The 23,949-nt window shown below is 42.4% G+C and overlaps 1 protein-coding gene across 6 annotated transcripts in view; it reads left to right on the forward strand.

Annotated features, from left to right (window-relative positions):
* Positions 1 to 23,949, forward strand: part of rbks (ribokinase) — a 73,858-nt gene that overhangs the window by 23,959 nt on the left and 25,950 nt on the right. For all 6 annotated transcript variants that reach the window (XR_016491856.1, XR_016491857.1, XM_021584325.3 and 3 more), the window contains 4 exons: positions 9,650 to 9,782; positions 10,693 to 10,756; positions 11,063 to 11,125; positions 19,765 to 19,929. Coding sequence is in view for 4 of the 6 variants with exons in the window: in XM_021584325.3 (XP_021440000.2) it covers positions 9,650 to 9,782; positions 10,693 to 10,756; positions 11,063 to 11,125; positions 19,765 to 19,929 (425 nt within the window). In the remaining 2 variants the exon portion in view is untranslated. The remainder of the gene's footprint in view (positions 1 to 9,649; positions 9,783 to 10,692; positions 10,757 to 11,062; positions 11,126 to 19,764; positions 19,930 to 23,949) is intronic.

Here is a 23,949-nt window from a genome sequence, read left to right on the forward strand (position 1 = left end):
TCTAGCCTGGGGGAGAGAGGGCAGGGTAAGCATGACCCAACCTGTAGTGTCAAGGCATTAGTGACATTAGCCCTAACAGGGCTCACTTCAACACCATCATCCTGGAAACCTTAGACCCACTCCAATTCACACACCGCCCCAACAGATCCACAGATGACACAATCTCAGTCGCACTCCACACTGCCCTTTACCACCTGGACAAGAGGAACACCAATGTGAGAATGCTATTCATTGACTACAGCTCAGCGTTCAACACCATAGTGCCCACAAAGCTCATTACTAAGGACCCTGGGACTAAACACCTCCCTCTGCAACTGGATCCTGGACTTCCTGATGGTCCGCCCCCAGGTAGTAAGGGTAAGCGAACAACACATCTGCCACGCTGATCCTCAACACGGGGGCCCCTCAGGGGTGCATGCTTAGTCCCCTCCTGTACTCCCTGCTCACCCACAACTGTGTGGCAAAGCACGACTCCAACATCACCATTAAGTTTGCTGACGACACAATGGTGGTAGGCCTGATCACCGACAAAGGAGGTCAGAGACCTGGAAGTGTGGTGCCAGGACAGCAATATCTCAACATTAGTTGTGAAGAGGGCATGACAATGCCTTTCCCCCTCAGGAGACTGAGAAGATTTGGCATGGGTCCCCAGATCCTCAAAAGGTTATATAGCTACACCATTGAGAGCATCCTGACCAGTTGCATCGCCGCCTGGTATGGCAAATGCTCGGCATCCGACCGTAAAGTGCGCACAGCCCAGTACATCACTAGGGCCAAGCTTCTTGCCATCCAGGGCGTATATACTAGGCGGTGTCAGAGGAAGGCCCAAAACATTGTCAAAGACTCCAGTTACCCAAGTCATAGACTGTTCTGGTACCGGAGCACCAAGTCTAGGTCCAAAACGCTCCTTAACAACTTCTACCCCCAAGCCATAAGACTGCTGAACAATTAATCAAATGGCCACCCAGGCTGTTTACATTGACGACCCCCCCCCCCCCCCTTTGTTTTTACACTGCTGCTAGTCGCTGTTTATTATCTCGACTAACCTGTACCCACGCACATTGACTCAGTACCGGTACCCCCTGTATATAGCCTCATTATTGTTATTTTATTGTGTTACTTTTTATTTTATATTTTTTGCATTCAGCGCATGTGACATACATTTAGAATTTATTTGATTTGACATAGTCATGTCAAAGCAGCTGTTTGCGTCTATGACCAGCACTGACTGAGCAACTTGCATTCAACTGCACCTTAGTCCAGGGCTAAGCGAGTGTTCACACTTGCACATTCTGAAGAGGGCTAGCACCAACCGTAGCCCATGGCTAGCTGGCCCTGCTCCAGAGCAGGGTGAGTTAGCACTGACTTTTTGAGGAGCCCCATAAACACAGTGCCAAAATAACCAATATAAAACATGGTGAACAACACCTAGAATGCTCACTGTCCAATCACAAAAGCTGCACATTCACTTAATTGATATACAGTGCATTCGGAAAGTATTCAGAGCCTTTGACTTTTTCCACATTTAGTTAATTACAGCCTTATTCTAAAATTGATTAAACTCACTGGACTCTAACCACACACTCACACATACTACACTGACACTCCAATACAAAAAAAAAATCAGAGCTGGCCGCCCGGCCAAACTGAGCAGTCGGGGGAGAGGGGCCTTGGTCAGGGAGGTGACCAAGCTCCGAGGAATGTGTCGAGGTACCACCAAGTCACTCTGACAGAGTTCTAGAGTTCCTCTGTGAAGATGAGCGAACCTTCCAGAAGGACAACCATCTCTGCAGCACTCAACCAATCAGGCCTTTATGATAGAGTGGCCAGACGGAAGCAATTCCTCAGTAAAAGGCACACGACAGCCCGGTTGGAGTTTGTCAAAAGCACCGAAAGACTCTCAGACCATGAGATACAAGGTTCTCTGGTCTGATGAAACCAAGATTGAACTATTTGGCCTGAATACCAAGCGTCACTTCTGGAGGAAACCTGGCACCATCCCTACAGTGAAGCATGGTGGTGGCAGCATCGTGCTGTGTGGATGTTTTTCAGTGGCAGGGGCTGGGAGACTAGTCAGGATCGAGGCAAAAATGAACAGAGCAAAGTACATCGAGATCTTGGATGAAAACCTGCTCCAGAGCGCTCAGGAACTCAGACGGGCTAAGGTACACCTTCCAACAGGACAACGACCATAAGCACACAACCAAGACAACGCAGGAATGGCTTCGGGACAGGTCTCTGAATGTCCTTGAGTGGCCCAGGCGGAGCCCGGACTTGAACCCGATCTAAGATCTTTGGTGAGACTTGAAAATAGCTGTGCAGCAACGCTTTCAATCCAGCCTGACAGTTTGAGAGGATCTGGGAGAAACTCCCCAAATACAGGTGTGCCACCCTTGTAGCGTCTTTCCCAAGAAGACTCGATGCTGCCAAAGGTGCTTCAACAAAGTACTGAGTAAAGGGTCTGAATACTTATGTAAATGTGATATTTCCGTTTTTTACTTTTAATTAATAAAAGTATGGGGTATTGTGTGTAGATTGATGAGGAGGAAAAAATAATAAGACTAAAGTAACAAAATGTGGAAAAAGTCAAGGGGTCTGAATACTTTCCGAAGGCACTGTAGATAAACTATCTTGGTAAATAGTGTGGTCTACAGCTTATCATGAGGGACTCTAACTCAGGCAAGGAAAACCTTGAGACTTTCTTAATATTAGGGATCGCGCACTAGCTGTTGTTGACAAAAGGCTATAGGATAGCCTCAAGCGGAGCTCATCCAGTTTATTCTCCAGGGATTCCACATTTGCCAGTTGAACAGGGGGCAAAGGTGGATTATCCACTCGCCGACGCAAAATCGCCAGGCATCCGGCTCTTCAACCTCTGTAACTGCGTCTCTTCATACCAATGATGTGGGTTTAGGCCTGGTCCGGGAGGAGCAGTAAATCTTTCGCTTCCGACTCATTAAAGAAAAAATCCTCATCCAGTTCGAGGTGAGTAATTGCTGTTCTGATGTCCAGAAGCTCTTTTCGGTCATAAGAAACGGTGGCGGAAACATTATGTATAAAAAAAGTTTAAATCAGCACAGAAAAACACAAACTAGCACAATTGGTCAGGAGCCCATAAAACGGCGGCTGTCCCCTTGAAAATGTACAGTGCCTTGCGAAAGTATTCGGCCCCCTTGAACTTTGCGACCTTTTGCCACATTTCAGGCTTCAAACATAAAGATATAAAACTGTATTTTTTTGTGAAGAATCAACAACAAGTGGGACCCAATCATGAAGTGGAACGACATTTATTGGATATTTCAAACTTTTTTAACAAATCAAAAACTGAAAAATTGGGCGTGCAAAATTATTCAGCCCCTTTACTTTCAGTGCAGCAAACTCTCTCCAGAAGTTCAGTGAGGATCTCTGAATGATCCAATGTTGACCTAAATGACTAATGATGATAAATACAATCCACCTGTGTGTAATCAAGTCTCCGTATAAATGCACCTGCACTGTGATAGTCTCAGAGGTCCGTTAAAAGCGCAGAGAGCATCATGAAGAACAAGGAACACACCAGGCAGGTCCGAGATACTGTTGTGAAGAAGTTTAAAGCCGGATTTGGATACAAAAAGATTTCCCAAGCTTTAAACATCCCAAGGAGTACTGTGCAAGCGATAATATTGAAATGGAAGGAGTATCAGACCACTGCAAATCTACCAAGACCTGGCCGTCCATCTAAACTTTCAGCTCATACAAGGAGAAGACTGATCAGAGATGCAGCCAAGAGGCCCATGATCACTCTGGATGAACTGCAGAGATCTACAGCTGAGGTGGGAGACTCTGTCCATAGGACAACAATCAGTCGTATATTGCACAAATCTGGCCTTTATGGAAGAGTGGCAAGAAGAAAGCCATTTCTTAAAGATATCCATAAAAAGTGTTATTTAAAGTTTGCCACAAGCCACCTGGGAGACACACCAAACATGTGGAAGAAGGTGCTCTGGTCAGATGAAACCAAAATTGAACTTTTTGGTAACAATGCAAAACGTTATGTTTGGCGTAAAAGCAACACAGCTGAACACACCATCCCCACTGTCAAACATGGTGGTGGCAGCATCATGGTTTGGGCCTGCTTTTCTTCAGCAGGGACAGGGAAGATGGTTAAAATTGATGGGAAGATGGATGGAGCCAAATACAGGACCATTCTGGAAGAAAACCTGATGGAGTCTGCAAAAGACCTGAGACTGGGACGGAGATTTGTCTTCCAACAAGACAATGATCCAAAACATAAAGCAAAATCTACAATGGAATGGTTCAAAAATAAACATATCCAGGTGTTAGAGTGGCCAAGTCAAAGTCCAGACCTGAATCCAATCGAGAATCTGTGGAAAGAACTGAAAACTGCTGTTCACAAATGCTCTCCATCCAACCTCACTGAGCTCGAGCTGTTTTGCAAGGAGGAATGGGAAAAAATGTCAGTCTCTCGATGTGCAAAACTGATAGAGACATACCCCAAGTGACTTCCAGCTGTAATCGCAGCAAAAGGTGGCGCTACAAAGTATTAACTTAAGGGGGCTGAATAATTTTGCACGCCCAATTTTTCAGTTTTTGATTTGTTAAAAAAGTTTGAAATATCCAATAAATGTTGTTCCACTTCATGATTGTGTCCCACTTGTTGTTGATTCTTCACAAAAAAATACAGTTTTATATCTTTATGTTTGAAGCCTGAAATGTGGCAAAAGGTCGCAAAGTTCAAGGGGGCCGAATACTTTCGCAAGGCACTGTATTTTTGCCAATAATTGACAAACATATACTTGTTAAGAAACTAACTGTGAGAACTGTTAGAGCCGTATGGATCGATGATGAATTGAAAAATTGTATGGTTGAAAGAAATTATGCAAAAAAGTCAGGCTACTCAGCAGATTGGTTGGCATACTGTCAATTGAGAAATTGTGTGACTAAACTTAAGAAACAAAAAATACTAATTATATTACCAAAACAAGATAAATGACATAAAAAACCATGGGAAAACTTTGTAGCACCTTAAATTATATTATGGGAAGAAACCCCAATTAATCTCCATTATTCATTGAAGTTAATGGGTCATTTATAACAAAACCTTTCTTATAGCCAATTATTTAAATGACTATTTCACTAGTAAAGTGGACAAACTAAGAAGTGAAATGACAACATTGAACAGTGAACCATCATAGTTGTGTATTGAAGATCTATGAAAGAGAAGGACTGCTGTTTTCAATTTGGTCAAGTTAGTGTGGGATTGGTGGAACAACTATTGTTATCCATCATTATACAACGAGTGGGTCTAATCCTGAATGCTGGTTAAATCTGCATTCCAGACGGTGTCTATTCCACATGTTATCACATACGAAATCTATGACATTAAAATGCCTATTTACTCTGTTCCATCTGACTGTGCAATCCATTGTCTCATCAGCCCAGCAAGGGAATTTATAAACTTGATCTCCACTATAAAAAGCATCGAGACATTATCTAATTTCTTTTAGACTAACATTTAGTTTTCAACAGCAGAGATTTGTATAAACCTTGCTGTCTGTCCCACCGACATTTGCAACATTGTTTCAATATTCAAATTCGATCTCCAGCTGTCCCATAGTAATGAGCGTTTCTCAGCCGGTCGAAATCATGAAACATTTTCATGCAGCTAGTTTGCAGTCTTTCCAGCTTCAGTTTGAAGTGATTGTGTTAGCTGTGTAGTTGGCTAGCTCCTCTGAACAACAGTGTCCTGACGAGAGCACATTTTCTATGCCAGGCGAAATCGCCCCTCATTAGGTCATTGTTATGTATCCAAATAAATGTCACTAGAAAACAGCAAATGCAGCTATTGTTGTTATTCTGGCTGCACTGTTTGATGGGACTGTAGGTTAGCCATAGTTGGCTAGCTAGCAAGCGAGGGACAAGAACATTGCCAGCCAGTATGGCTATGGTCGGGTTTATACAGAACAAAAAGAATGAACAACTGGGTCGCGTTTCTAGCAACTGACCCGATAGAACAAACAACCAGCCGGCTTGGATAGCAACCCTAGATGTGTAGGGACTAAATATTGTGGAAGGATGAAATAGTATGAATAAATTCATCAAAATAAAGTTTTTAATGAAAATATGTCAATCATTATTTGAATATGTTGGTAACCCGTTGTATAAAAGTGATAATGCCCTCAAAGCCAGTGTTTGAAGGATATATTGGCACGGTTTGCCGGTTCTCGACTTCGTCTCCGGCCTAACAACACCCTTGCCAATATATCCTTCAAACACCAGCTTCTCGGGCATTATCACTTAAATAATGATAAGCCACCAGGTATAGACAACCTTGATGGGAAACTATTGAGAATATTAGCAGACTGTATTGCCACCCCTATTTGCCATCTTTAACCAAAGCCTAAAGGAGTGTGTGTGTGTCCACAGACGTGGAAGGAAGCTTAAGTAATTCCACAACCTACAAATAGTAAAAATCCCTTTGCTGGCTCTATCAGCTGCCCAATCAGTTTGCTGCCTGTTCTTAGTAAACTTAGTAAATCACCACCCTGGATGGTTCCGACCTTGAATATGTGGACATCTATAAGTACCTAGGTGTCTGGCTAGACTCTAAACTCTCCTTCCAGACCCATATCAAACATCTCCAATCGAAAATCAAATCAAGAGTCGGCTTTCTATTCCGCAACAAAGCCTCCTTCACTCACGCCGCCAAACTTACCCTAGTAAAACTGACTATCCTACCGATCCTCGACTTCGGCGATGTCATCTACAAAATTGCTTCCAACACTCTACTCAGCAAACTGGATGCAGTTTATCACAGTGCCATCCGTTTTGTCACTAAAGCACCTTAACCCACCCACCACTGCGACTTGTATGCTCTAGTCGGCTGGCCCTCGCTACATATTCGTCGCCAGACTCACTGGCTCCAGGTCATCTACAAGTCCATGCTAGGTAAAGCTCCGCCTTATCTCAGTTCACTGGTTACGATGGCAACACCCATCCGTAGAACGCGCTCCAGCAGGTGTATCTCACTGATCATCCCTAAAGCCAACACCTCATTTGGCCGCCTTTCGTTCCAGTTCTCTGCTGCCTGTGACTGGAACGAATTGCAAAAATCGCTGAAGTTGGAGACTTTTATCTCCCTCACCAACTTTAAACATCTGCTATCTGAGCAGCTAACCGATCGCTGCAGCTGTACATAGTCTATTGGTAAATAGCCCACCCATTTTCACCTACCTCATCCCCATACTGTTTTTATTTATTTATTTTTCTGCTCTTTTGCACACCAATATCTCTACCTGTACATAACCATCTGATCATTTATCACTCCAGTGTTAATCTGCATAATTGTAATTATTTGCCTACCTTCTCATGCCTTTTGCACACAATGTATATATAGACTCCCCTTTTTTCTACTGTGTTATTGACTTGTTAATTGTTTACTCCATGTGTAACTCTGTGTTGTCTGTTCACACTGCTATGCCTTATCTTGGCCAGGTCGCAGTTGCAAATGAGAACTTGTTCTCAACTAGCCTACCTGGTTAAATAAAGGTGAAATAAAAAAATAAAAAAATAATAAATAAATAAATAAAAAAAATAAAAACTGATGGAGAGAATTGTGTTTGCACAAGTTAACTACTGACGTTCAGCATGCATATAAGGCAGGGCACTCAACTTGTACTGCACAGACTCAGATGACTGATGATTGGCTAAAAGATACGGATAATAAGATTATAGTTGAAGCTGTATTGTTAGATTTCAGTGCAGAATTAGATGTTATTGATCATGATGTTATTGAACAAAAACTCACTTGTTATGGCTTTAAATCACCTGCCATCACATGGTTGGAGAGTTATTTATCCAATAGAACTCTGAGATTATTCTTCAATGGAAGCTTCTCTAACATCAGATATGTATAGTATGGAATCCCTCAGGGCAGTTGCATTTTCATAAATAATTTGTCACTTGTTTTACAAGAAGCTAAAATGACTATGTACGCTGATGATTGGACACTCGACACATCAGCAACTACAGCCAGTGAGCTCACTGAGACTCTTAGCAAGGAGTTACAGTCACTGTCAGAATGGGGAATTAACTATAAACCAGTCATTTAAAAAAAAAACACTGAGGGTGGATTGCACCAACATGGTGTAAATTCATCTAGGATTAGAGCTAATCTAGGTTTTGTAAATCTAGGTTTATAATTCATCAGAGATGTGTTGCACCACTTCATTTTAAATTTAGATCAGTAAATCTATGATTAACGGTTTTAAACTATGATTGGTGTGTAAATAGTTTTTTTGTTGTCTCTTGGTGTCTTTCCTATATATAACTTTATTTATTTTTTCATTTTAATATAATATCTTATGTTGTTCTTGTATATTACTGTTCTGTACTTCGTCATGCATTTGTACATTTTATGTGGACCCTAGGAAGAGTAGCTGCTGCATGTGCAGTAGCTAATGAGGATGCTAATAAACTAACTTAAATTATTGCTCAGCAGAGAGAGAGAATGTCAGAGATGGAATGTTGATCGCATGTTGTGCTTGTCCGCTAGCCCAGTGCTTTGCAATACAATTGTGAATCCTTAGCCCAGGGCTAAAGCTTAGCCCAGTGTTAACAAATGCTTTTGTGAACAAAGGGCTAAGTTAACCTAGGGCCAGTCTAGCCTGGGGCTAAGAACAATGCAGGGGAACAGGATTCAAGTTTAAACTTTTGATTGTCACATGCACAAGTACAGTGAAATACTTAACTTGCAAGCCCTTCCGAACAGTGCAGTAATCAATATCAAAATAGTTTACCTAAAAAAAAACACAAGACATAAGAGGGGAAGAAAACAGGACAATGTAAGCTATATACAGGGTCAGTACCAAATGTACATTGTGCATGGATACTGGAGTAGTTTAGGTAGATACAGTGCATTCTGAAAGTATTCAGATCTTTTTCCACGTTTTGTTACATTACAGCCTTATTAAAATAAATATTTACTTTGCTCCGTTCATTTTTTCCTCGATCCTGACTAGTCTCCCAGATGATCCATTTTTGAAAATACATTTTAGAATAAGGACGTAAAGTAACAAAATGTGTAAACAGTTAAGGGAATGCACTGTATGTGCGTGTGGAAAAGTGACTGGTAGCAGAATAAATAATAATAATAATAAGCAGCATTATAAGGTGTGTGTGTGTGTGTGTGTGTGTGTGTGTGTGTGTGTGTGTGTGTGTGTGTGTGTGTGTGTGCGCGCGCGCGCGCGCACAAGAGTGTCAGTGTAGACGTGATAGGCGGATATACATGATAAATGGATAGGTACTAATGTTAATGGCCATCAATAATCAATGAACACTGCTTAATTGTAGTAATACATCTAATCAATAATCATTTTAGCAGCAGCATAGGTGTGAGGGGGGTGTGTCTGCGTCTGGGTGTAAATGTGTGGCGTCAGTAATGAGGGTGAGTGTGAGTAAGCGATTCCTCGATGTTGCAATCCCCATAGTCTGTTATTAGCAGAGATCATATCACCAGAGTACAATTGTTGCTGTCTGAAAAATGGACATATCATTGCACCTTTGTCATAGTTGTAAGTGACTTTAGAGTTTTACTACAGGGTTTTATGAGTCTGTGAGGGATATTTTACCTGTGCAATTTCTCCCTCAGCCAGGCACCAAGGCTACCCAAGGCGGGAGAGACCATCCACGGTCACAAGTTCTTCATTGGTTTCGGAGGCAAAGGGGCAAACCAATGTATTCAGGCCGCTAGAATGGGAGCCAAGACTGCCATGGTCTGCAAGGTATGACACTGTGGCAGTAAATGGCAAGCAAGCCCTCTCTCTCTCTCACTGTCCCTCTGCTGTACTCTACTATTTTTTTCCAGAACGCACTCTTTCAAACTGAACTCCTCTAACCACCCCTGTCAACGCTCCGGCCCTCATTCTTCCTTGATCCGTACCATTACTCATGCATAACACACACCCACATACGCCAAGTATTCCCATACATCCAACCCCAGGTCTCCAATCAGCTAGGCACAGCATAAAAAAGGGTCAGCAAAGTAGCTGAAGCCCCACCTGTCAAGAACAAAGGGTCCAGTCGATAAGCTGTACAATGCAGGAGCGGCTCTCCAGGCATGGGCAGAGCCCAAAAATAGATGCCCAGGCTTTTGAGAAACATCCAAGGAGGAAGGCCGCACTTCAAAGACAAAGGGGGCCTAGGCTCCCACTATAGTGCTACTACCACTGCATACTACACTTTATAGGCAGTTAGGGCACAGATGCCTCTTTGACTTCTTCCTTGAAAGCGTGGGATAAAAGTGGGGAGCCTGAGGGCGAGGTGGGGACCCCTTCAACGCCCCCCCAAACGATTTTACGATGTGGACATCCCAGAGCAGATTGAGGGATCGAGGGAAGGAGGGGAGGATGAGGGAGGAGAGGTGGACATGAGGAGGCGTCGGACGGGTGGGGTCGTCGTATCTTGAAGGCTTGGCGCGATGGCCTTGTGTGTGTTCGCACGTGTGTCTATGTGTGTGCATATGTGTGTGTGCATGTGTTTGTGTGATGTGACGGCACTTTGCCAGTATGCCAGCGGGGTACGAGAAAATACAACCCGATTCTGGTTGGAGTTCACTGATCTTAAAAAAGTGTCTATCTCATGTATTCCTTAGATCCGTGTATTCGAAGTTTCATCATAGCATTTTGATTTCAGGTTGGCAAAGACTTCTTTGGAGAAAACTACATCCAGAATTTCAAGGACAATGGTGTATCCACAGGTAAGAATACCAAAAATTACAACTTTCAAAACAACAGGCCATTCTTAAAATACAAAAAAGTTGCTGTGCTTATTTCAAAACTAGCTTGAAATGCAACAGATATGCTATTTCATGGCATGCATCATCCCAGACCTTGATCGAAATAATATTTGTTTTTCTTTTAGATGTGCTTCGTTTAAGATTGAGTTTGCACAGTGTAATTGAACCAATGGAATAGTCCCAAAAGAGCCAAACTATTAGAAATGAAGGAATACATCGTATGTGTTGAAATGCTTCCTCTTTATTCCTCTTTTTCTCCCTCTGTAGAGTTTGTGGGGCAGACGGTTGACTCGGCCACTGGTGCTGCCTCCATCATTGTCAACGATGCAGGTAAACGAGGGCCGTAGACTGCCCTGTGAAAATTTAAAAATCCCCCCAACAAATAACCAACACATACAATCACTCACTTGCTCAATGTGCACTTACTTGGTTACTCACTCACACACACACACACACACATACATGTGCTTTACTGAGGAGAAGGATTCACCAGATGTGCACCTACACACTAAGTGCATCTGAATGGGATGAGGATCAGTACACACCACTCTACTACTTCCCTCTAAACCCTCCTCTGCACAGAGTGTAAAATTAGCCTGGGCTTTATCTGCATCTGTGTCTGCAAATAGAATCAGGTGATATAATGCATCGCTGATATGTGGGTGGGCGAAGCGCTTGAGTGTGAGTGTGTGTTCATGCATGCGGGTGTGTGTGAATAGTACAAATCTTGCGAATCCTGCGGAGGTACACAGGAAGTTAGTGTTTTCGGAAGAAGGGTTTGTGTTAGGGATGACTATTACCGTATAACCGACGGTAATGGATGAAGACCGTCATGAAAATAAAGTAACCGTCATAATTGTAAAAAATAATTTACAGCTGACTGAAGACGGGGCGGCTGGGCATTCGTGCAGAGTCCATTTCTGCCATAACATGGGCTCTTATAGTGTAGTCATGATACCAGCATTTATACTTCGATAGCGACAGTTGATGAGCATTTGAACATTATGTTAGAATAATGAAAAAACTAGTACAACAACTACAATAACAAATATAATATATAATTTGTTGAACAAAATAAAACACCATATTAAATAACAGAAGAATATCTTCAATATTCCAGATGCAAAACCCATGTCTGAGACTCAGAGCACACAAAATAATTTGACAATTACATCTAAACTGTTTTCAAATGTTATTTGATACATATCAGGGTTAATTTGCCCATCTATAGTCATAGATGCCAATGATGAACCTATGATTCATTATAGCTAAATCATTTAATGTATTAAAATCGTAGTTTAGTTCCAAAACGGCATATAAAAAAAAACACTTTGAAGCTAATTTCTGAAGTTTCTATATTGCAATAGTCTAACACCCCATAGAAGTACAATGGATTTTGCACAGCATACGATTCTCAGAGTGCATTTCAACTCCCAGGGTGCAATGCTCTATCCAGGGCTGCTGGCTAACTACTGCCAGCAAGCCTAGACAAACGCGGAGCAGTCTAAATATATTGCTGGCATAACTACGTTATTTCACATTACTTTACTTTTGGGTTGTAGTCATATTATAATGCTCACATGAATGTCATGCTAAATATATGTTAATGTCATTCAAAAATAATTGGAATTGAGTTGCTAGTAATCTCTCGTGGACAGATGAAACGGTGAGAATCTGTCAAGGCTCACGTAGGATTATGTGATTACGAGTAGCAGTAGTTCCTGGTTTGGGGTTTTCGTCATTGATTATTTGGACGAATCAGGATTGGGCGAAGGTAGTGCTTAAATTGGTGGGCCTGGGTGCGGATGATAAACGGTTTCCACTACATTCCACAAACTCAAAATTGGCTATATCGTAAAAATGTATCAAATCAAAAATGACATTTTTACATTACATAAACATGTGTGAAATTACGGAAGAGAGGGGTATGGCTTAGAGTTTCCTTTTGCAAAGGAGGAAACTTCACTTCCTTTGAGCAAAGGTAATCACAATCGTTAACAACACCCCCCTCCCCAGAAGTAAAACAGGAAATTACAAATTCACGCGACATAATTTTACTACCGGGTAACCAAGATTAAGCTGCTAGAAGAATGTTACAATGCAAATGTCATGTGTAAAATTGTTTGTAGTTTTGGAGCTAAACCTCCCTTGCACTGCTTTTTTTTTTTTGCTTAGTTGTTTCTGTTGACTGGCCCTCGTCATCTGCTTTGTAATCAAAGTATTACCAATGTTTGCTTCTGGAGACAGTTTTGTCAACAAGTTGCTGGCATGGAGGTATTATATTTTTGTTTGAAGAAGTCAAATGTCATAATTTTCTCATCGCTTGCTTCTCAAAAGTGGCTCGCCCTATGTCAGCTGTAAGCGCATGTAGCCTGGCTAGCTTACTATTGCCTCCTTGAAAAGATTCAGACAAATTACGATACAGACGAGATCCTCTCAATCGGTATAAGACGTGAGACATATTTCACAGAAGTACCGAAAGTAACACAAATTCCAGTACTGAACTGTTTTTCATCTTCTAAACTCAGCAAAAAAAAGGCGTCCCTTTTTCAGGACCCTGTCTTTCAAAGATAATTCCGTAAAAATCCAAATAACTTCACAGATCTTCATTGTAAAGGGTTTAAACACTGTTTCCCATGCTTATTTAATGAACCATAAACAATTAATGAACATGCACCTGTGGAACGGTTGTTAAGACACTAACAGCTTACAGACGGTAGGCAATTAAGGTCACAGTTATGAAAACGTAGGACACTAAAGGGGCCTTTCTACTGACTCTGGAAAAACACCAAAAGAAAGATACCCAGGGTCCCTGCTCATCTGTATGAATGTGCCTTAGGCATGCTGCAAGGAGGCATGAGGACTGCAGATGTGGCCAGGGCAATAAATTGCAGTGTCCTTACTGTGAAATGCCTAAGACAGCACTAAATCAACAACTGCCCGAGTTACACCAGGAATGCACAATCCCTCCATCAGTGCTCAGACTGTCCGCAATAGGCTGAGAGAGGCTGGACTGAGGGCTTATAGGCCTGTTGTAACGCAGGTCCTCACCAGACAGTGATGGTCGGTTTTGCGTTTATCGTCAAAGGAATGAGCGTTACACCGAGGCCTGTACTCTGGAGGGGGATCGATTTGGAGGTGGAGGGTCCGTCATGGTCTGGGGCGGTGTGTCACAGCATCATCGGATTGAGCTTGTTGTCATTGCAGGCAATCTCAACGTTGTGCGTTACAGGAAGACATCCTCCTCCCTCATGTGGTACCCTTCCTGCAGACTCATCCTGACATGACCCTCCAACATGACAATGCCACCAGCCATACTGCTCGTTCTGTGCGGGATTTCCTGCAAGACAGGAATATCAGTGTTCTGCCATGGCCAGCAAAGAGCCCGGATCTCTATCCCATTGCGCACGTCTGAGACCTGTTGGATCGGAGGGTGAGGGCTAGGGCCATTCCCCCGAGAAATGTCCGGGAACTTGCAGGTGCCTTGGTGGAAGAGTGGGGTAACATCTCAAAGCAAGAACTGGCAAATCTGGTGCAGTCCATGAGGAGGAGTACTGCAGTACTTAATGCAGCAGGTGGCCACACCAGATACTGACTGTCCCCTTTGTTCAGGGACACATTATTCAATTTCTGTTAGTCACATGTCTGTGGAACTTGTTCAGTTTATGTCTCAGTTGTTGAAACTTGTTATTTTCATACAAATATTTATGCCTCCCTGATGCAGTGAAAAAGAAAAATGAAGTAGGCTTTATACGACATTAGTGCAGACCCATCACATTTGTTGCTTATCTGGATTCACTGGTTATACGTACCAACCAAACTTGGGAGGGCACGATGGTCCTCTTTTGATTAGTAACTGCTTCCAGGCCTGCTATGATGTTCAGCTAGAAATGTTTAGTATGCTTAGAACCGGGGATGGGCTAGCTAATCCAGAATCACAAGGGTTTAGCCTATTTGAACTTGACTGGCACCCCGTAGTAAAGATCGGAGTCTTGCAGTGCACATTTGCCTGTTCCTATTTACGATAACCTATTTCAATAAATATGTGATACAGAACGCAAAAGAGGAATGTAGGCCACACAATGCAGAGAATTCCACCAAAGCAGCGCAAAATGTCCAGTCTGAAAGTATTGTTTCTTGCTGACTCTCTCTGTCAGATGCATTAGGCTATAGCCTAAACATATTCATGATTTTTTTTATATATATAATGGACACTCCTAATGGACACCTACCTATCTTATGTTTAGCTGTTTTTAAAAAAAACTGTCTATATTCCCTTCTCTCTGCATTCTATATGGTTTATGTATATGGCTGAAGGCTACGCTTCATCGTTGAATGCATGGCTTTCTCCCGATTTAAACGATGAATGTAACGGAGTTCCATCTCAAAACGTTATTTGAATAGCCTGAAATGTAAGTTAGCCAGGGGACTGATAATGAGAGAGAACAACCAATAACAATAGCCTTTAGAAAAGTCGAATTACAAGTTTATTTAAGTTTAAGCTTATTAAGAAAGAAAAATATCCATGCTGGCCTGGGAAAATCCCTCCAAGCGAGGTTGAAAACCAAATGGCCAATAACCTATCCTCATTCCTCCTACTGGCCTATCATAAAAGCTTTAAGACAAGTTAAAATGATGAACAGTAGCTTATATCCCAAATATTCTAGCCTACCCAAGGTGTTGTCCTAAAGTTGTGGCTTTTTAAAATAAGAGTGAAAGTCTATAGACTAAGCAAGTGGTCACCAACCGGTCAATCGCCAAGGCATTCCTAGTCCATTGTCTTTTGTTTGGAGCACTACTGTCAATGTTGAGTAAGGACATGCACCTGATTCTGCATAAAAGTAGGCCTGTATGCTACCTGGCCTGTGCGCAAATGTAGGTATATACTGAAAATGTGCCCATTTGGGGATCTGATAGTATTTCTGATTGGCTTAACTGCGTCTTCACTAATGAGCTGTGGAGCTTCTCAAAGTATTGTTTTCGTCACCTCAAAGTAAAACAAACAAAGTCTGTTTTTCCATCCATTGAGAATGACAATAGTTCCTCAATGTTTTTGAAAAATCTTTCCAGCTTTCCCTTTCGATAACCATGGTGTGAAAGGGAAAAATGTCATGCTCTGATCTAGTGGAAATGTCATAAAATTGGTCTACCCGATGAGCGCTTATCCCTTGTGCAAAATAGCATACAGCTGTGTCTGACCGAGCCCAGAATATTTTATACATTGTTGCAAGTTTGTTAGTGCAAGCTTCTTTCAAGTTCGTGGCAGACAGGCCATGCGTAGACAATGTGATTTTTTTTATCAGGATAGTTTCTATGTGATTTTTTTATCAGGATAGTTTCTACCTGCAGGCTGCAATGTTTTTATTTGTTGGCTTTATTTCGGCTATTTTTACATAGTTGTCAATGGCAATAGAAGTTACTTTTTAGGTTTGTATAATTTTTATTTAGATTTGAATAGAACCCCAGGTTGCTGAGGAGTATTTTTGTTCTGAAATAAAGCCCTTTTGTGGGGAAAACTCATTCTGATTGGCTGGGCCTGGCTCCTCAGTGGGAGGGCCAGGCTGACTTGTGTGTGGGCCTATGCCCTCCCAGGCCCACCCATGGCTGCATCCCTGCCCAATCATGGGAAATCTATAGATAAGGGCCCAATTAATTCATTTCAATGACTGATTTCCTCATATGAACTTTAACTCAGTAAAATATTTGAAATTGTTGCATATTGCGTTTATATTTTTGTTTAGTATAGTTGATTGTATTAAGACACATAGGGTGTGTATATACAGTGTCTTCAGAAAGTATTGAGACCCCTTGACATTTTCCACATTTTGTTACGTTACAGCCTTATTCGAAAATGGATTCTAAAATGTTGCAGCCTTATTTTTAATGACGAAGCGAAAACTGTTTTTAGAATTTTTTGCATATGTATAAAAATCACATTACATAAGGATTCAGATCCTTTACTCAGTACTTTGTTGAAGCACCTTTGGCAGCGATTACAGCCTCAAGTCTTCTTGTGTATGACGCTACAAGCCTGGCACACCTGTACTCGTCGAGTTTGTCCGATTCTTCTCTGCTGATCATTTCGACCTTTGTCATGTTGGATGAGGAGCATCAATGCACAGCTATCTTCAGATCTCTCCATCGATCAGGTTCAATTCCGGGCTCTGGCTGGGCCACTCAAGGACATTCAGAGACTTGTCCTGATGCCACTCCTGCGTTGTCTTGGCTGTGTGCTAAGGGTCATTATCCTGTTGGAAGGTGAACCTTCGCCCCAGTCCTGAGCGTCCGGAGCAGGTTTTCATCAAGGATCTCTCTACTTTGCTCCATTCATCTTTCCCTTTATCCTGACTAGTCTCCCAGGCCCTGCCGCTGAAAAACATCCCCACAGCACGATGCTGCCACCAACATGCTTCTCTGTAGGGATGGTTCCAGGTTTCCTCCAGAAGTGACGCTTTGCATTCAGGCCAAAGAGTTCAATCTTGGATCCGTCAGACCAGAGAATCTTGTTTCTCATGGTCTGGGAGTCTTTAGGTGCCTTTTGGCAAACTCCAAATAGAGTGTCATGTGCCTTTTACTGAGGAGTGGCTTCCGTCTGTGTCACGTCCTGACCTTAGTTCCTTTTTTATGTCTCTGTTTTAGTTTGGTCAGGGCGTGAGTTGGGGTGGGCATTCTATGTTTTGTGTTTTATGTTTTCCATTTCTATGTGTTTGGCCTGGTATGGTTCCCAATCAGAGGCAGCTGGCAATCATTGTCTCTGATTGAGAACCATACTTAGGCAGCCTGTTTTTCCCACTTGAGTTGTGGGTAGTTGTTTCTGTGTCTCTACCAGACAGGACTGTTTCGGTTGTTGTTTTGTTTACTTTGTGTTTCAGTGTTCAGCTTATCGAATAAATTTAACATGGACACTTACCACGCTGCATCTTAGTCCTCTCCTTCCAACAGCCGTTACAGTCTGGCCACTCTACCATAAAGGCCTGATTGGTGGAGTGCTGCAGAGATGGTTGTCCTTCTGGAAGTTTCTCCCATCTCCACAGAGGAACTCTGGAGCTCTGTCAAAGTGACCATCGGGTTCTTGTTCACCTCCCTGACCAAGGCCATTCTCAGTTTGGCCAGGCTGCCAGTTCTAGGAAGAGTCTTGGTGGTTCCAAACTTCTTTAATTTAAGAAGGATGGAGGGAGGCCACTGTGTTCTTGGGGACCTTCAATGCTGCAGACATTTTTTGGTACCCTTCCCCAGATCTGTGCTTCGACACAATCCTGTCTCGGAGCTCTACGGACAATTCCTCCGACCTCATGGCTTGGTTTTTGCTCTAACATGCACTGTCATCTGCGGGACCTTAAATTGACAGGTGTGTGCCTTTCATGTCCAATCAATTGAATTTACCAAAGGTGGACTCCAATCAAGTTGTCGTGTCACGTATACTCCCTCTCTGGCCTCTATGTCATCAGGCTGCTGATTTATCCCGCACGCCTGTCACCTGTCACCTGGACTCTATCACCTCCTTGATTATCTTCCCTTTATCTGTCACTCCCCTTGGTTCTTTCCTCAGGTGTTATTGACTCTGTTTCATGTTGGTGTGTTGTTTGTGTTTCATGTTTATTGTTTTGTTTATTTATTAAAACTCTCTGTACTTGCTTCCCGACTCTCAGTGCACTCGTTACATGTCGAAACATCTCAAGGTTGATCAATGGAAACAGGATGCACCTGAGCTCAATTTCGAGTCTCATAGCAAAGGGTCTGAATAAATTTGCAAACATTTCTAAAAACCTGTTTTCACTTTGTCATTATGGGGTATTGTGTGTATATTGATGAGGAAATATTTTTAGTTAATCAATTTTAGAATAAGGCTGTAACGTAACAAAATGTGGAAAAAGCCAAGGGGTCTGAATACTTTTGTAATGCACTGTATATGGAAAAAATACACCAATCGATTGGTCGAAAGAACAGACGACTTTTGGTCAACCAAGATGTTTTTTGTCGGGGACAGCCCCAATGCTCACTCAGCTGTGCCTCACCTGTAATACTAAAATTATCTATTACCAGTGTGATCAAATACCACATTTATATATATAATTTCAAAATGGTCTGAGAAGAACAACATTGGCAGGGCAACTCAAGGATAGCCAGAATGCAGTGATGATATATTGGGCCTATAGCCTACTGCATAAACCTCATTGCTACAGAACTGTTTTTATTTGGTTAATGTTGCATAGGCTTAAGTTTGTTTTAAGCAACTCTGAGCGTGAGATCTCGGCTTGCATTTTGACACACAGAGGGATCTCTGCATAAGCATAAGCTTTTTTTCAATCACAGCTTTATGAGAGTTAGAACAAACAATATTATTTATTTTTCTATTATTTTGTTAGGCAAATAAAGAAATTATTATCCAGTCCTAAACGCAGTAGACTGCTTCTATCCAGCCCATGTCACTCTGGTAAGACAAAAAAAGAATGTGTATATCACGATAGGACAAAGCCCAACCCTACTAACCAGTGTGATATAAACGGGTACAATTGATTTGAGATTCTCGTTGAAAACAACATTCTATGGTCATTTTGGCCATTGTAACTCAATCCAGGAAATTCATTTATATTTTGGATTCACTTTCTAAAGATGATTTGACAGGACGTACAATTGTTGAATGACAGTTAATTTCCTGAATCCACTGAGCAAAAGTGGTTCAAGGATCTCAGACCCCTGTTAGCCTTGGACTGGCCCTTCGACATGCTCCAATCTCCTCTGACTGTGTTTTAGTACTCCAACACTATGTACCTGGAATGACTAGCTGTGTTATTTTTATGGGTATTTTGTGTGTGTGTGTGTGTGTGTGTGTGTGTGTGTGTGTGTGTGTGTGTGTGACACACACAAAAACACAGTACGTACCTATGCTGTCGTAAGCGAGGGCCAGTGACCCTCATGCCCCGTCATCATCTTTCCATTTGGTCACTTCCGTTGTGTCACGTCCGCAGGGGAGAATGCCATTGTGATCGTGGCTGGTGCCAACCTGCTACTGGGTGGCGAGGATCTGCGGCGGGCACTGCCAGCCTTAAGCCATGCCAAGGTAATGGTGTGCCAGCTGGAGATCAGCCCGGACACCTCCCTGCAGGCCCTGCGCCTGTCCCATGAGAACAACGGTCAGTCTGGACGTCTATCTATGTACTGTCTTCGTACTGTCTACCTCTGTCTACATCTTTCTGTCTGTTGGCCTGTCCCATGAGAACAACGGTCAGTCTGGACGTCTATCTATGTACTGTCTTCGTACTGTCTACCTCTGTCTACATCTTTCTGTCTGTTGGCCTGTCCCATGAGAACAACGGTACGTCTGGGCGTCTGTCTGCTTTGTCTGTCTGTCTGTCTGTCTGTCTGTCCTGAAGCAACGCTCGACAATCTCTGTTCCAACCTACAGTGAGTCATCAGGGAATTTCTTTTAGATTCTGATTTATCAAGAACTAAGCCCGCTTTACTGGCACAATCCTCTGTTCATTCATACATTATTGAAATTGACACTGAGGCCTCATATCACCATTATCTTATTTTCCCAGATTGTCTTTGTTGTTCAGAATAACATCCCTAGCTATATATTACAATGGGGCCTGAAATGATTGACACCCTTGATAAAAATTAGCAAAAATGACTGTGTAAAATAAAGTCATTATATATATTGTATGCTCAAAGAAATTATGAAATTATATTATTTTATACTAATACAATTGCTCAGAGAAAGAGGTTTTGTAATAAACTTTTAATTTTTTTTACTCAAAAAAGTAGGGCAAAAAATTGACAGCATTTTTCCCCATGCCTTTCAATACCTTCACTTACGAGGATAATGACACTGAGCCTTTTTCAAAAATATTTTATGAGCTGGAGAACACATTGGGAGGGATCTTAGACCATTCCTCCATACAGAATCCTTCCAGATCCCTTAAATCCTTAGTCTGGGCATTTCCAAAGAGCTCTATTTTTATGTCATCTGACCAAAGTACCGGTTCCAATCCAAGTGCCAATGCCGTTTCAAATCAAATTTGATTTGTCACATGCGCCAAATACAATGGTGGGAAAGGGCAGTGTTTGAATGAGATGGAGATTGCGTCATCAGTGGATCTGTTGGGGTGGAATAGAAATTGGAGTGGGTCTAGGGTTTCTGGCATGATGGTGTTTATGTAAGCCATGACCAACCTTTCAAAGCACTTCATGGCTACCGACGTGAGTGCTACATGGTGGTAATCATTTAGGCAGGTTACCTTCGCTTTCTTGGCCACATGGAATTTGGTAGTCTGTTTGAAACATGTAGGTATTACAGACTCGGCCAGAGAGAGGTTGAAAATCGTCCGGTACAGCTGGTGCTCTCACGCATGCTTCAGTGTTGCTTGCCTCGAAGCAAGCATAAAATGCATTTAGCTCGTCTGGTAGGCTCACATCACTGAGCAGCTCGCGGCTGGGTTTCCCTTTGTTGTCCATAATAGTTTTCAAGCCCTGCCACATCTGACGAGCGTCAGAGCCGGTGTGGTAGGATTCAATCGTTGCCTGTTTGATGGTTCCACTGAGGGCATAGCGGGATGTTTTATAAGAGATCAGATTTGCCAAATGGAGGGCGAGGGAGATCTTTGTATGCGTCTTTGTGTGTGGATTAAAGGTGGCCTAGAGTTTTTTCCCCCTCTGGTTGCACTTGTGACATGCTGGTAGAAATTAGGTAAAATGTATTTAAGTTTACCTGTATTAAAGTCCCCGGCCACTAGGAGTGCTGTTTCTGGATAAGCATTTTCTTGTTTGCTTATGGCCTTATACATCTCATTGTGTGTGGTCTTAGTGCCAGCATCGGTTTGTGGTGGTAAATAGACGGCTACGAATAATATAGATAAGAACTCTCTTGGTAGATAGTGTGGTCTACAGCTTATCATGAGGTATTCTGCCTCAGGTGAGCAATACCTTGAGACTTCTTTAATATTAGACATCTCGCACCACAGTTATTTACGTAGCTACTCTGTCCTGCACGGAGAAGCCAGCCAGTTCTATATTATTCGTGTTTTTGTTCAGCCAATAATACAGAGGGTAGTAGGGGTTTACCTACTCGTCGTCAAATTCTTACAAGACACCCCGCCCTCCTCGCCTTTTTTCTCCATCTTTTCTTCATGCTGATGACGGGATTTGGACCATGTCTCGACAAAGCAGTTAGTGTCGGACTCAAAATAGCACAGTTGGTTATGAGCCCTTAAAACGGCAGCCCTTTGTTGGTTGACATGTAAATAGAACTCTTTGGTCATGCACACCAGTGGTTGGTTTGGCATCAAAATGAGAATGCATGAGCAGAAAAGAACCCCATACCTACTGTAAAATATGATGGTTGATCTTTGATGTTAAAGTGGCTATTTTGCTTTCCCTGGTCCTGGCGTCCTTGTTAAGGTCAACGGCGTCACACACTTTACCCAGTACTAGGATATTTTTTGCCAAAAACCTGTCCACAAATGGATCTTCCAGCAAGATAATAACCCCAAGCCTACATGAAAACACACAAAGAAATGGTTAATTGGCCACAAAATCAACATTTTGCAACGGCCATCTGTCTCCAGAATTGAAACCCATTGAAAACCTGTGGTCCATAAGCACAGATGAAAAATACCAAGGATCTGGAAGGATTCTGTAGATCCTTCCAACTCATAAAACATTTTAGAAAAAGGTTCTGTGCTGTTATCCTCTGAATGTGAGGTATTGAAAACAGGGGTGTCAATAATTTTGACCCCTACCTTTTTTAATTATTTTTTTATTACTTGTTAAACAAAATATTTTTCTCTGAGCAATTGTATTAGTTTGAAATAATATAATTTCCCAAATGCTTTGCGCATACAATATACAGTTGAAGTCGGAAATGTACATACACTTAGGTTGTTAACATTTCTTGTTAACAAACTATAGTTTTGCCAAGTCGGTGTTCATAAACTAAGTGGTGGTCCTCGGTAAATGCAGCTGCCACTGATTTCCCTGCAATATATTATCGCCCTCAAAATGTAAAAGGGGTGCGTTACCTCGCTGAGTCTGTATCAGTCTTTATCTGCAAGTGTGTGTTTCGCAAGCTGGGTGTGTGCATGCATGTGACGTGTGTGTTTGTCAAGGTACAGTATACCACTTCATTAATAAACTTCCCCACCCAAAAGAATGGCAGCTCCAGGTAAATAAAGCACCACACCTCCAATGGGAATAACTAGACCACGGAGCTCTATCATCATTAGCACCCCAGTCTATTATTGGACCGCATCGGTGTCTCACATCTGTGGAGTTGAGACATACGGGGACATCCGGCTCTGGTGTCGGGGCCCTTTTATTAGTTACCACCATCCACTTCCAAAGCATGTCGTAATGGGCTCTCGCCCACCTCATTGCCCACAGATGGGCAATCTGGGCAACCCAGATGGCATTGCGCGCCATCTCTGACGTACCACCTCTGATATCATATACCCTGGCATGGATTATCAACTCCCTCTGCCAAGGCGCTAATAGGCATCACTGCGTGGAGAGATAAGAGACAATTTGATGTGATAGAAGCACAAGCAGATTACGTGAATGTCAGCCTCCGGAAGGGGTGCGGTGTCAATGGTTTGGCCCGGGGGCTAATGACGCGATTGGATCGTCAGGTGACGGAGCTCGCTGCTGCCCGGCCTACGCAAATGACTCCTCGGGAGGTTTTCCTTAAGGATGAAAGAGAAACAGATTCTTAGAAATAACTCTCCAGGGTTGAGGTACTGTACTGTTGCTTTTTCATGCTGTACACTTGATGTTGCGTCACATAGTCACTGAAAGAATGTTTTTTAAGATCTTTGTTATCATATATTAAATGGTAAATATGTATATTTACTGCATATATACTGAACAAAAATATAAACATGCAACAATTTCAACATTAATGCTCAAATAAGGAAATCAGTCAATTGAAATAAATAAATTAGGCCCTAATCTATTGATTTAACATGACTGGGCAGGGGCGCAGCCATGGGTGGGCCTGGGAGGGCATGGTCCCACCCACTAGGGAGGCAGGCCCAGCCAATCAGAATAAGTTTTTCCCCACAAAAGGGCTTTATTACAGACAGAAATGCTCAAATGATCCCGCAGGTGAAGAAGCTGGATGTGGATTATGGTAGAGAAGTTAAATTCTCTGGCAACAG

Source organism: Oncorhynchus mykiss, chromosome 25 (assembly GCF_057628025.1).
Source record: "Oncorhynchus mykiss isolate SJ-2025 chromosome 25, ASM5762802v1, whole genome shotgun sequence".
In the NCBI taxonomy this organism is placed as follows: Eukaryota; Metazoa; Chordata; class Actinopteri; order Salmoniformes; family Salmonidae; genus Oncorhynchus; species Oncorhynchus mykiss.